Raw genomic sequence first — 14,209 nt, forward strand, 5'->3', positions numbered from 1 at the left:
TTCTGCAGCATTCAGCCTCTTCCCTGAGGTGTTGGACTTCAGACACATTTTATTAACATTCTGGAGTTGTACCCTCCTGACTAACCAGCCATTAGCTGGCTCACTGATCCTTAACTGCAGATCACTTTCTCTCTTATATAGGCTGCATTTCCCTTAGGTTCCAAAATAATTAGTCTCCCGGCTATGGATGTGATTTCTGTTTAAAGGAAAGCAGAAGAAGCACCTCAGCCACTGCTGGCAAGCATCTTTATTCATGCTAAGCTCCTTCTCTGGTTGATATTCACAGAGCACAAGATTCTAATTCTACTTAATAATTAGACTAATACCAGACATACTTACATTTGCCTTCCAGAGCAATTTTCGACACAGTAAGCAGGGAGTTGCATGCACAGAGCTCCCATAGCAACATGTTATTGTTAACCAAAGTTGTGTGCACAGCTCCATGTGCTAAAAATTCACCAAGGACCAATTCAGCTGTCAGATACACAGGGGCAACTCCCACGGGACGTCAGTGGAAGGCTCAGATGGCAGAACAACCTTATAAAAATATAATATTGTGATATGATAATAATCACCCAAAACCCTGCTAGGTCAATACTGTGAGCTGACCTGCTTTGGATCACTGAGATAAACCCCTGTGCTCTCTCTTTTGCCAGAGCTGAATACAAGGGAATTGTCACTATAAAATATTTGAATACTGTTTGTTGAAATATGCTCTAGGAGTGGTACCTGTATACTAAGGAGGTATTGGTGCATCCTGATGAACTGTGTCTGAAAGCATCACTTTGGAGAACTGAAATGGAAAAAAACTGCTCTTTATCTCAGACTACTAAAAAAATACTGCAAGTGATGTCAGAAGGAGACAAGCTCAATGCAAATATTCACCACATAAAATAATAAAAATATTTTCTTGCATAGCATATACTGACCTCTTCATTTAGGAAAGGGGAAAAAAAGGAATAAAATTGCTATGCCTGAGGAGTCACTTTTGCATTGAATCATAAAAATCCAGTGAACTTTCCCTAAGCATTTAAGAGTCACTGTTTGATTTGATTTGTTTTGATTGCCTTTTAATCATATTATGCCTTCTGATTTGACCTCCTGTTTACTGAATATGTCAAAAGCAATCGGAGTTGTAATAGACTAAAGAAATTTTACAAAAATAATAGATATCTAGTAAGTAACTTTTGCTTCTCATACTTCCTGCATTGCATAACTTTAGTCACTCTAGGAACATGTTTTAGCTCAGGTTACTGGACATCATGAACCAATGAGAGCAAACACAGTAAGAGGTAGGTCCCCACAGAAAGTACTGAGTGAATTCAGCTCCCCTGCACCCATAAACAGAGGTATGAGAGCTACTCCCCTCCTCATGTTTGCATCTTCCTAAGGTAGGCAGGACTAGGCTCCCTCTGTCCCCCTGCCAAGGCTGCTCTGAGTGAGAGGCTCTGTGCTGCTGAAGTCCAATTATATCTGCCATTTCTAGGTGCCTTCTTGGATCACAGTCAATCCTGGCTGGAAATGCTGAGGTTCAGACATCTTACCTTAGCTGCAAATACAACAATGTAATGCATAACAGCAGCCTGACTTTTGCAAAAGTAGCCTGGAAAATAACATTTTCTTTTAGAGACAGACTCAGTCCTCTGACATATCTACTTCATAAAAAGATGACTGGTTTTTCAGTCAAGCACATGAAGCCAGGGAGGGAGCCTTCTTAATTCCCTGGGAGGGGAGTACTTGGGCAATCTGCATATTTACTTTCTTTCCCTCCTTATTTTATTGGATTCCATCTTCCTTGATAAGTCATTCTAAAATGTACATTTCAGGCATTTACTTTGATCTGTTTTCCTGGTAATTAAATTGCCAGTCTTTAAACTGACAATTTAAAATAATCCTAATTAAGACAACTTCCCCAAACTTCAAATACTGGTTTTGAATTCTAGTGTGAAGAGAATGAATAATGATTCTCTAACACTGTCTACTTCTCCCACACAAGGAAATTGATTTTCTCACCTGTCATGTTAACTAAGGGCACAGTCCTGCAAATTCTTCCTTCTGCAAGTGGGTCTTAGTCAGAGAGCAATTCACTGGAACTAATGAAAGGATTTGCTCACGTGAATAAGGATGGACTGGATAAGATCATTTGGATAAATGTGCAAATGTGCAAGTGTACTGCCTAAGCCTGTACAATGACCATTTCATACATGCTGACACTTAAGAAGCTTTCCCTTGTGAAACAGTAACTGCAGTTCACATAGGAAGTGGAAATAAAGATTTTTATAGGTTGAAATAAAAATAATTATCATGGACACATAGATATACGCAGTGAATTGCTTTCAATCTGTCTTTGAGTAATTTATGATCAGATGATCTGACTGTAAAACATAGATAAAAATCTGCAATACTTTAACTAACTACAGACATCATTGTGTACTGTGATATTATGACACTTACAGAATACTTAGACAAGAGCTTAAGAACAACTGTGACAGTCAGGAGAATATGAAAAAAATGTAATTTGAATGCCCAACTACTAATAGTCTACAGAGACTGTGAAACAATTTTACATTACTATGTTTACCTCATCTTTTTATATTTACATATTGGAATGTATATTGGAGGGTTTAATTGTGAGGCTGTCAAAAGTAAAAGCACTTTGAGAAAACCAAACCATGCCATATTACAGGAGGAAAAAAAAAGATTCAAAAGTCTATTGTTCAAATGGAAATACAGAAAACAACATGTTGTTTAAGCAGGATTTTATTTTCTTCTACTCAAGTGATGAAGAGGCTTTTGTAAAGAAAGGCTTTCATCTTACATATGCAGTACTCCATCACAACATAATTACCCTAATTTGTATTCCACTGTAGAAATAGGCTTTTTCAGCTTAAACAAATTAGGCAACAATCACTAAGTGTACATGACCGGCATTCTTTCAAGTAACCTGTTATCAGCTCTGGCTACAGCTTTATCTTGATAAAATGGAAATCCTTTTTGATTTTCCTACTTTCACAGCCTCCCCATCCCAGGATTATGCCAATCAGATTGCCTAGAGAGGCACCATGATTCACTGGCTGGAGAAAGGGATGGTGCATCCAGAGATTATTCCCTACAGCCTCACTAAATCATTATGTGATCTGGGTCAAATCCTGACTGCCTTTGGGCTCCTATTTAGGAGAGAGCCTAAGTACACCCTTAACTCTGCACATGTGAATAACCCAGGCACACTCAGGAGGTCCTTTAAACAGCTGCATGTGCTCCCTGCTGAATAGAGGTTGCTCTGCTGCTCTTTTCCTCTGGCTTTGGTTGATATTATGTGTCCTGAAGGATGACAGGACAAGCTCCATCTGTATTTATATTGCTTGTCCCTTAGCTGTGTAACTATGGATATCCCTGCTGTTTGTACACATTCTTCTAAATATTAATGTCACTCTGACCCAGTGGATCACTTCAGTAAGTCTCTGCCTTCATCACCTTCTCCTCCTCAGTTTCTCCAGGGATGACCGGGGTATCTTCCCCACTGCTGGATTTGGATGAGATAGAGTCTCACTGGTGCTCTCTTCACAACAGCTGTGGAAATGGCTTCTGGCTTCGTGTAGGCTTGTTAAGATACTTTTATAAAAACAAAAACAAAAACCAACACCCAAAAAGAGGAGAAATAAGGCCATTCCAGAGGTGTGGTAGGAGGATAGAGGTACCTCTCTGCTCGTGAGGCAGTAGTTACCAGAGTTTGGAAATTTTCCCAGGGAATAAAATGATCTTCCTTCAGACGTAAAGGAGGCTGATCCACCACACAGAGACCTTTTCAAAGCAGGTAGCTCTCAGCAGGAATGAGATGAATGGGAAGAGAATGTACCTAGCTCCAAAGAGTGGGAACTATCACTGCTTCTCCTGAAGTGCTGGAGAAACAGCACATTCATTGTGATCTTCTCTGACACAGCTGAGATCAGCTGTCAGAAATATGAGAATTAGTGGTGGCAGCTGGGGAATGCTACTTTGCCCAGAGTTTTCCATCTCTCTCTCTTTCCCAGCCATCCCTTGCAGACTTCCCTTTCTCCTACAATCCCTACAGACTGTCAGAGAGGAGCAATCTCAAGGCTGCTTCGGGAGGGAAGGAGAGCTGAGAATGATCAGAGCATAGGCAATGGCAATGCCCTCACTGTTGGGTGAGAAGAGCAACAGTTTTGAAGGCAACAGGTCTCATCAACAATCCAGCAAGCTGCAATGGGGCTCCTGAGCATGGGCAGAGGGTGTGGATTCATGAGGCTTCAGGGGAGGAGGCATGGAAAATGGGGTGAGTTTTCAGGGATCATGTCAGCCAGGAGCTGAGGGTGGACACAGACCAAGTGAGGCAGTCCCACAGCAGCCCAATGGGGTGGTGACAGCAATAGGTCCCACTGCCAGTCCAACCATCATCAGGCAGAGACAAGGTCCAAGGTCAACCCAGAAAATCTGAACAATAATTCAGGAACAGGCAGCTCAGAGCAGGCCTAATGACCCAAACCTGAGCTGAAATGATTGAGTTGATGACATGGGTGCAGTGAGGCTGACCAGGACAATTAGGGCCCCATCACAGCCCTGCCCAATCACCAATCTGGATCATGGATTGAATGGAGCAGAACACTCTTTTTCTTAGAAAAGGCAGAGAGAGAGAGAGAGAGCAAGTAGTGGTTGTAGTGCTGCTCCCTCAGTGTTTAACATCTTATTTGTGCTCAGGAGTTCCTGAAATTAATACCTCGAAATCTGGTCTTTGTTAACTCCACCACCCATTGGACTACCAAAAGCCAGCACTTCCTCGCACCTTATGGTGAATGCATTGCCCTCCCTTGTCATCACTGGATCCAAGGAGGAATATGAAACTGTGGGCATTGGGAAATTCATACCAGAGAAAAGTTGTAAAGACTTAGGGGGCTTAAATAGATTTCACAGGCAAAGTAAGAACCCGCCAGGAGTATCCTCATGCTTGATATTAGGATTATCACCTGTGTGTCATATGTTGTGCTATATACAGAAGATACTACTCATTCCAAGGAAAATGAAATGATGGGAAAATCCCACACAATAGAGACCTCTTTGTGTCAGAGAGCTGTGACTAAATGAATATGCTGTTTGACCTTGAGATTCAACCTTCTTGAACTCCTTTTTACAAGTTTGAAATTTCTAATGTGTCCCATCAGAAATTGGAGGAGATGGGTAATATTGCTGCCATAGCAAGACAAGTTGTAATGCACTGGAGATGGTTTCAATTGCCAGTTCTGGCTGCCACTATCAGGAACAGAGCTGAGCAAATACTTTCTCTCATGCCTGTTCCCCTTTCCTCCCTCGGTGTTTCATTTCCATCTCTGTAGTTAGGGGTATGGTTGCACTATGTGCCCAAGAAGAAAGCTTCTTTTCCTTTTGATCAAACCAACCTGCCTCTCTTGCTGCAAGCTTTCATGCCATGGCTGGAATCCAAATAAATGATGTAGCCCTGTTGAATTTATTGCCTCTTTTAAGGAATTCCATCATCTCCTTTAGCCTGTCTGTGCCCAGGAGTAGCAAATTCTAAAAGCAATCTTAAATTTAAATGTACCATTCTGTTTACTGAGCAGCGAACCTTCAGGCAATAAATGCTACAGCAGGAATTCACCAGGACTCTGTTAGGGCTTGACAGCCCCGACAGCCATTGCACAAATCTTTGTTAGTACTGACAACATGCAGGTTTTTTTCCAAGCAAATGAATTACAAATTTGTTTTTAATCTTTGGGGTTACTCCTAACGCCTTAGAAAGGATCCAAAGCTGTTTAAAACTGTATTCACATTACAAGCAGGCAGTAAATGTCAGACTACTAAGCAAGCCCATTGTCACTCACCGTGAACAGAGAAGCACAGAGAACCACCGACAAGCAACTCAGCAAAACTTTTGTCCATGAACTAGAATTCTTTAATGCATTTCACACACAACAAGTGCTCTGGACCTCTCTGGTTTTAAAAGTCACTTCCCTGGTTCCCAGACGGATGACCCGCCCATCATGCAGAACCTCATGCAGGCATCATGCAGGTGCTAAACAGCAATCCCAACAATGATATGATTGTGTTAACTTTTCCTTGGTCCTACAAGTGTGACAGCCCCAGCAGTTGCTCAGCAAGGTTTCAAGCAAAAGATAATTTCTATACAATGGGGTGAATAACTCTGAGCTCATATTTGCTCAGACTTGTAGAGCCATCATGGTTATCCTGGTTCTGTAACACCCTTGTGCCAAGGCTCCTGAGGAGGAAATAAGACCTTTACATTGGCACAGTCTGAGCTCTCCCCAGACTACGAGCCTCTTTCAGTATTTCATTAAGGTGGCATTTACTTCCAGGCTACACTGCAATACATTTTTTGGTTCTTTTTGCCTTCTCTCTGTGAATTTCTGATTTTCATCCTTTTCCTCCTTAAAGAACTCTCTGGGTCTCTGCTACTTTGATGCAGTCTCGCAGAGCCCTTCAGTCCCCTAAATCAAAGGAAAACCACAATTCCCACAGAGACATCACTTCTCTGTGTCAAAGCAGTTAAGATTCCTGTGCTAATCTCATAAGAAATTTCATTAAGCAGTATCACTTCGTCACATCCGAGTGCCATGCCTTCCCAAAATGTGCCATTTAGGACTGCACCTCAAGAGCTACTCGGAATTTTCTGATAGGTGCTCTGCTTCCCAGCATTTGCCTGCCCTCCCTGCTGCAGGCCCTGTGCAGACTCTAGCTAGGCCTGAAGCAGGCAGAGCTTAACTCCCGGTTTTTACATCATGCTTCTGTCAATGGGCTTCTAAAATCCTGAGGATGTGAGAAAGTTGAAAGTTGTGTTTGATCCAAATCATCAGAGTGGAGGAAGCCAGACATGGTCCCCAAGACAGAAGGACTCTCACTCTGCTAATGTGTGAGCTCCTTTCTGCATCTCTCCCAACCAGCACCGTGTTGCAGTGAGAAACTTTGGCACAGTCTTGTGGCACTGAATGTATCAACAACCTTTAATGTCCCTGACCAGCCTCACCTGGGACCCTCACCCACATCCTTGGCCCGCATCCTGGGACATCCATTTCAGCTCAGGCCTGAGCCTTCAGCCTTGCTTCAAGCTCTGTTGTTGGAGGTGTATTTGTCTCCAGTTATAGGGGGACACAATAAAAGAAAATAAAGGTAGTATAGTAAGTAATCTTACCCCCTAAAGAGTTGCAGCTGAGCCAATTACTAAGGATTAGGAGCAGGCCTGATGTTAACAGGCCACAGCTGTAGCCAATCAGTAGAGTGTTATAAAAGAGGGGATTGGTTGATTGAGGGGGGCTGGAGTCAGTTGGCTGCTGTGAGGACAAGGAAGAGGCAGTGCTCTGAGGAGCTCCCTATGAGAAACATCAAGGAGGTATGAAACTCTAGCAATAAGTAACTTTTGCAGTATAATGACAATAGAACTCTTGCACTATAATAACAACATCTAGTCTCTGTTCCTGCCTGACCTTTGCTCTACTGTTACTGCTTTGTGTTCAGCCCTGCCTCTTGCTGCTCCACCTGACAGGAGTGCCAGGACAGACCACCCAATTCATCTCTGTGCCTTCAGCAGTCTGGGACTGTTCATGGACCTTGATGCATGCACCAGCTCCTGGGTCTGCCCACCCTGTTCAGACCCCACAGGACTGTGCCCTGTAGGTGAGGGCTCCCTGAGTCACCCCTGCCTGGGCTTTGAGGCTCCTCTGGGGTGCCTGGGGCCAGTTCATGCTGCCCCCAAAGAGGTGTGGGGACTGAATGGCTGGTGTGGGTGGAATGGGTGTTGGGGTGTGTGACCAGCAGCTGGAAACTGGCATGGTGAAGCAGTCAGTGGGGTTGAGCAAGTGTTGGACAATCCAAATTTCCCTGAACTCTCCTCTTAAGTTATGTGGTTGCAGAGGGTAAGGTTGTCCCTGGGGGCCAAGGGGATCACAGAACAAGGCAATCTGGCTTGGGTTTTCACCATCCTCTACCTGGTTTGGGGAGGCCACTGTAGGGGGATAGGACATAAGTAAATAAAGGTAGTACAGAAAGTAATCTTACCCCCTAAAGAGTTGCAGCTGAGCCAATTATCAAGGATTAGGAGCAGGCCTGATGTTAACAGGCCACAGCTGTAGCCAATCAGAAGAGTGTTATAAAAGAGGGGATTGGTTGATTGAGGGGGGCTGGAGTCAGTTGGCTGCTGTGAGGACAAGGAAGAGTCAGTGCCTGGAGGAGCTGCCTACGAGAAACACCAAGGAGGTACGAAGCTCTAGCAATATGGAGCCCTTGCAATGTAATGGTAATAGAACTTTTGCAATATAATGACAACATGCCACCCCTGAAGCCAGGTAGAGGATGAGGCCAAGCCCCCCTAAGAATGAACTAGTAGTGCTTCAGTTGCTTCTGAGGCTGGGGAGGCTCAGGACTTTCCTGAGGAGACCTGAAGGCTGGGGAAGTTGAATGATGATGCCTAGGGGGTTCATGTTCCTGGAGAAAGAGACTACAGGCGTGCAAAGCTTCAAGCTACCCCTGAGGCCAGGAGGCTAATTTAAGGATCAAGTCAGCTCTGAAGCATGTGTTTGTGTGGTAGGGTCAACCCTGAGGAGCCTTTGAGGGGGAAGGGTGTTTCTGCCACCTCCAAAGAGCCACACTGTACTCCAAAGCCTGAGAGCTGGGTGTGGGGTTGAAATTAGGGAGCTCTTAGCTCGCACTCTCTCCTCCCCTCCCCTGTCTGTGGCTGGGATTTGGGGTTTCTCTGGGTTGCCTGAAAACCCCTCCAGCTCTCGACTCTCTCAGGTGAAGCTGGCATGAGCGATCTTTCCTCCCAGTCAAGGTTTTTCTGTAGGTACATAGCAGAGAGATGTACGGAGATATTGACTAGTCTGATTCTAAGGCTGAATTTCTGTCTCTTGCAGAGTGTTGAGCAGAATGCTGATAGAAGAAAAGGCTGTTTACAGAATATATAACAGATACTTCAAAGAGTTTTTCTAGCTTTGAGTTCTTCAGGCACAGGCTTTTGTGCATAAGGCATTTCATGTTCAGTAAACCTGATACAATATATTCCCTATTAGATGAAGGATTGCAATTGCTCCAGTTTTCTCCCTGGGTTGCAGCTTAAAATTTAGGTGATGATACAACAACTTATGATTTCTGTCTGAATTTGGGGTTATGTTAGAAGATGAAGGTAACTCTCTGCTCTAATGAAAGGATCAAAGAAATTCTCAGTACTCAAAGCTGCAGTTCTCTAGGACCCCCTCAAAATAATGAGAGAATAAATTGCACAGTGTTCTGGTGTCTTATAAACCTGCTTAACTTTCTGCATGTTAACAGCTTCACTGAGACAGGAGTTCATATTGAGTTATGACATTACAAATGTGCTTACAGGCATGCAGAATTAAGGTCTTTGTGTTTATCCAAACTCATTTAATTATTCTAGATATTTTAGTTTCACAATTTAATTTTTGAATATCTACTTTTTTTTGGCAGTGATGCTGTGTAAGTTCTCTTTTTTTGTATGTTCAATAGTAATTGTGTATGATCTTGCTCCATTACATATCTTCCTTTTCTTACACAAACAAAATCTTATATTTTGTGTGCGCTGCCCACTACAGAACGGAATAAGCAAAAAGACTGCTAGTAGAAACATGTCAGTCAGAATCAAATCATACTGAAAGCAGTAAACTTCATGTGCAGGGAGATTAGCATTTTTTTTTCTTTTTTGCCCCAGTCCCTTCGACTTGTGAGGAGCCTTAGCTTCACTTGGAAACAGGCTTGCATTAGGCCATTTCTCATCAAGTTCTTTATGCACCCAGCTGGCGGTGTCTGTGTGTAATCCCAGACAGTTTCCCTTTGCAGCTGTGGGGGGCCTCCTTTGATGCGCCTCTGTAGGTGGCTGCCAGCCCTCAGCCGGGCTGGCAAACAGAATCCCCTCTGCAGAGGGAAAGAAAACACGCCAGGGATGCCACGGGACTGTTTGCTTTATGAGGGCAGGAGGAACTGACGTCAGGTGCCTCGGGATATTGTTCTAGTGCAGGAACACAGTGTTGTGGTGTCTCTCTCCCTGCATCTGATATACCTGAGGCAGTGCCTCTGGTGGATGTGGTCAGTCCACCTCCCTTCTGCTCTTGGTCTCTTCTGCTTTCGAAGCTCTCCACATCTACTGAAAAAAAATATCTGCAGGGTCTGCTTGCGACTATCAACTGAAAATAAGGTGACCTGCTCTAGACATGTTCAGAAGAGTTTTATTGCATTGATCCCACCTGTGTGGCTGTTGTTAATGCAGCAGAGCAAATGTGTAAGTGTGCAACAGAGGGGAACCAATGCTGATTTCATTTTTGCTACTCGCTTGGGAGGAAAGGGAGAGTAGTAATTTCACAAATCTTTGGTATGCAGCAGAGTTCACAGAATGGTAAAGGTTAGAAGGGACCACTGGATGTCTTCTGGTCCAAACTCCTTGCTGAGGCAGGGACCCCTACAGGGTGTTCCTCAGGATTGATTCCAGATGGCTTTTGAGTAATTCCTGGGAAGGAGACTCTGCAACCTCTCTGGGGATTCTCTTCCAAAGTTCAGTGACCATCACAGTAAATAAGACCTTCCTTATGTTCAGGTGGAACTTTTTGTGTTTCAGCTTCTCCTTTTGTTTCTCATCTTATTGACCCGCACCACTGAGTAGATCCTAGCTTCATCCTCCTGACAGTGTCCCTTCAGATACTAGTGTTCTTTTTTTTTTTTTGTCACAGCTTTTATGTTGTTACATTTGAATGTAAATACTGACATAAGAGGTTTAAAAGTGATGCCAAACAATAAAACTAGGCCAAAATTTTCAATATTATGCATAAATGCAAGTAGGGACTTGTGCTTTGCTGAGGGAACTATGCAGCTAGTATCCTATGAAAATATCTATGTTTGGGTGAACCCAGTTGCCTGGAGCTTCTGCCCTTCTCTGCTGTCTCCCTGCAGTGTGGGAATGTGCAGAATGTGATTGTCCATATAATATATATAGCCTGAGAGAATTTACTGAGGGCTATAAAGTGTAAGGGTTGTGATGTAATGATGTGTGAATTGAGGGAGTGATGTAATCTGGTAAAACCCACACTTACACAATCATCTGGCTGTATACGAAGCACCTTCTTACTGCCCAAGGACCGAGACTGGTCTAAAGTCTGAGGGGGTTATTCCTAACCTAAAAGTGTGCATTGCTCATATACATTTTCGTTATGGATGTAAATTATTTTTTTTGTGTCTTCCAACCCTATCAGGAGGTTGTTGTAAAGCATGTCTTGGGTGAACTGCACACTATGACCCACTCTCTTTTCTTAACTAGGAATAATTATTTTTCAGCCTCAGGAAATGTAGTTTTGATCTGCTACTGTAGAAAAGATGAAGGCTCTGGTCTACCCTCATCTCTCAAATCACCACTGTAGGGAAAAATGGTAGAAATAATGCTATTTAAGAGAAAAACTCTTATTCTTTTGCTTTGTGAACACTTGTTTGGACATCTTGGACTGTGTCTTTTGTATGTTTCAGTGCTGTGAGCAGTTTATTCCTCCGTTGCATTTTAACAGAGGTCTGAGACAATAACAGTGACACTTGTTATGCACCCTCATCGCGGTAAAACCTTTACAGCATTTCCTGAGATGACAGTTTACTTGGGGCTCGGCACTGCTCTGTCATGTCCATCAGCTGAGATCCAGCACACCCGCAGCAGAGAACCCAGACCCAGCAGCACGAGTCATTTCAGAAGGAGCTGACTCAGAGTTTCTGGAGTGCTAGGAAGCCAAGCAGCAAGTACATCCTGCGGATGATGTGAAGCACAGGATGATCAGCATCTCTCTCATGCCGGCTGACCGTGCTTGTGCTTCGTGGGGCAGGAGCTTGGATCAGGCACGCTGTCACAGCTGCGCTTTGCACCTTCTCCGCTTGGAAGCCCGGGGAGGGATGGATCCGCTCCCGGGGCTGCTGTGGCTCCTGGCCGGCGCACAGGAGCAGGCAGCCCCATGGGTTCAGCGTAAGGGCACAAGGCTGTGTCAGAGGAGGTTTAGGTTGGATATTGGGGAAAGGTTCTTCCCCCAGAGGGTGGCTGGGCCCTGGAGCAGGCTCCCCGGGCAGGGGTCACAGCGCCAGGCGGGCAGAGCTCAAGCACTGGACAATGCCGTCAGGCCCATGGAGCGCCTCGGGGGTTGCGCTGTGCAGGGCCAGCAGTCGGCCTGGGCTGGCCCTTTGTGGGTCCCTTCCAGCCGGGCATGTCCTGCGGCTCCGAGCGCGCGCACGGGGCGCGCTCCCGCCGCGGTCGACCCCACGCGCCGGGCGCGCGCGCGCAGCCGCGCCCGGAGCGGCACGCGCAAGCGCGACCCCGAGGGGCACGTGCGGCGCGCGGCGGGCCCCTCGCGCCCCTCCCCGCCCCCGGCGGGCGGGCGCGCGCCGGGATTGGCTGCGCGCGGCCCGGCCCCGGCGGCGCGGGTGAAAGGGCGGCCGGGCAGCGGCGGCCGCGGACATGGCGCTGGCTCCGCTCCTGCGCTGCGGCGGCCGGCGGGCGCGGCTGCCGGGGGTGAGCGGTGCCTTCGCGGCCGGCACGAGAGTGGCGGCGGCCTGGGGGCGCTGGGCTGCGGGTGGTGGAGGCTGCCCGTGGATGGGGTCGCCGGGCGGGGGCTGTTCTGTGTGCGGGAGGGCGGGGGGTGTCTCCCCTGAGGAGTTTCCGCGTGTGACCGGCGGGGATCCCCGGCTGAGTGAGAGGCTTCGGGGAGCGCTGCGTGTGCTGGGCCGCGGCCCCGGGTGGGCCGGGGGCAGGCGGCTGCCGGGGGCTCTGGAGCCCGGCTCCTGTGCCTGCGGGCTCCCGGCACCCGAGAGGCCCTTCCGTGCTGTGTCCCGTCGGCGTGTTGCCAGGAGACCGTGATTTTTTTGTTTGTTTTGCTTTTTTTTTAAAGTTAATTTTCTGCTGGTGAGGCGTTATGTGATACTTTAGGATGGTGGAGTCAGCGTTCCCGGCGGTGTTCATGGAAAGACTGGACGTGTCACTCGGTGCCGTGGTCTGGGTGTCGTGATGGTGTTTGACCATAGGTTTGGCTCGATGATCTCAGAGGTCTTTTTTGACCTGATTGATTCAATTCACAGAGTGATTCTGTGATTTCAATTTCCTTCTGCCCTTTTCATAAGCTTGTGTTTAACAGAGGGAAACTCTGGAGTGGAGGGTCGTTTTGTGCTATTTTTAGTTGTAAAATGTTAGCTGACAGAGAAAGGAGCTATCTTCCCCCCCCCATTGCCCCCACCTCCCCCTTTACCCCAGATACTTATGGTGCTTTCAGCTGTTACTTAAAGCTTTACTGTGGATTTTTTTCTTGCTTTTCATGCAATAAACTCGTTGCAGAACCATACCAATATTTTTTGATGAAGACCTGAAATTATCTAGAAAACCTTCTTCTGTAGCCTGTGGAGTAACTTCACTGAGGCACCTGCTGTGTTTTCACCTCTGTTACTTCTACAGATGGTATTAAGAGAAAGATACTGTTTTATATAAGAACAAACAGCATTTGTACATTGTGTTGTGTAACAGTTGAATGAAACTGCAGTTAGTTTCTTTGTGGAAAAAGTAGTGCAATGTACTTCTAATTGTTTGCTGTAGAAAGAATTTACAGTGTTTTTTTTTTTTTCCTGGAAAGGAAAATTTGTGTAGCGTTCCAGTGGAGAAGAGTGCAATGAATTACAGAAATTGTTTTGCTCAGTGCACCCCTGAGGCTTTGGGATGGGCCTCTCTCTAGACATATTGCCTCATAGCAATACTGTAAGGAACTCACCTAGGAGGAGTCATGTAAAAGAGGTGGTTTCTGTGGGCAGGGAATTTTGTAAAGGGTTTAAAGAGGAAAAGGGCATGTATTTTGCCCAAGTATTTTTCCTTAGGAAATATATCTTGTAAACCTGTTTTCCTGTGAAGGTGTACCCAAGAGAAGCTCTTTGAAAACCAGAGTTGTTTAACTGGAGATGACTTCACTTTAACAGAGGGCTCATCCTGTTTCACATCTTTGTTTTTGGTAGCCATGAGGATGTGTATTGAGATGTGGAAGGCTTCTGCTCTTCCTACTAAGTAGTTCTAAGAGTGATGTCAGTCCTTTGGAGCCTGTAAAAGGCCTACTTTCCTTCTCTCTGGCATCTCAAGGGTCTTGTCTGACAGCACCAGTGCATGCAGTATTGAAAATGTTGCATTAGTGGCACCTCAGTAAAACAAAATGTTTTTATA

At 45.6% G+C, this 14,209-nt stretch overlaps 1 protein-coding gene across 3 annotated transcripts in view; it reads left to right on the forward strand.

Annotated features, from left to right (window-relative positions):
• The first annotated feature begins 7,299 nt into the window (after positions 1 to 7,299).
• PCCA (propionyl-CoA carboxylase subunit alpha) overlaps positions 7,300 to 14,209 on the forward strand; it is a 274,780-nt gene continuing 267,870 nt past the window's right edge. Inside the window, exons 1-2 of one of the 3 annotated variants that reach the window (XM_059466064.1) lie at positions 7,300 to 7,375; positions 7,501 to 7,659. Coding sequence is in view for 1 of the 3 variants with exons in the window: in XM_059466063.1 (XP_059322046.1) it covers positions 12,473 to 12,526 (54 nt within the window). In the remaining 2 variants the exon portion in view is untranslated. Of the gene's footprint in view, positions 7,376 to 7,500; positions 7,660 to 12,443; positions 12,527 to 14,209 lie in introns of those variants that run through there. The other 2 variants (XM_059466066.1, XM_059466063.1) reach the window with 2 other exon arrangements.

This window comes from Ammospiza nelsoni, chromosome 2 (assembly GCF_027579445.1).
Source record: "Ammospiza nelsoni isolate bAmmNel1 chromosome 2, bAmmNel1.pri, whole genome shotgun sequence".
Taxonomy (NCBI): domain Eukaryota; kingdom Metazoa; phylum Chordata; class Aves; order Passeriformes; family Passerellidae; genus Ammospiza; species Ammospiza nelsoni.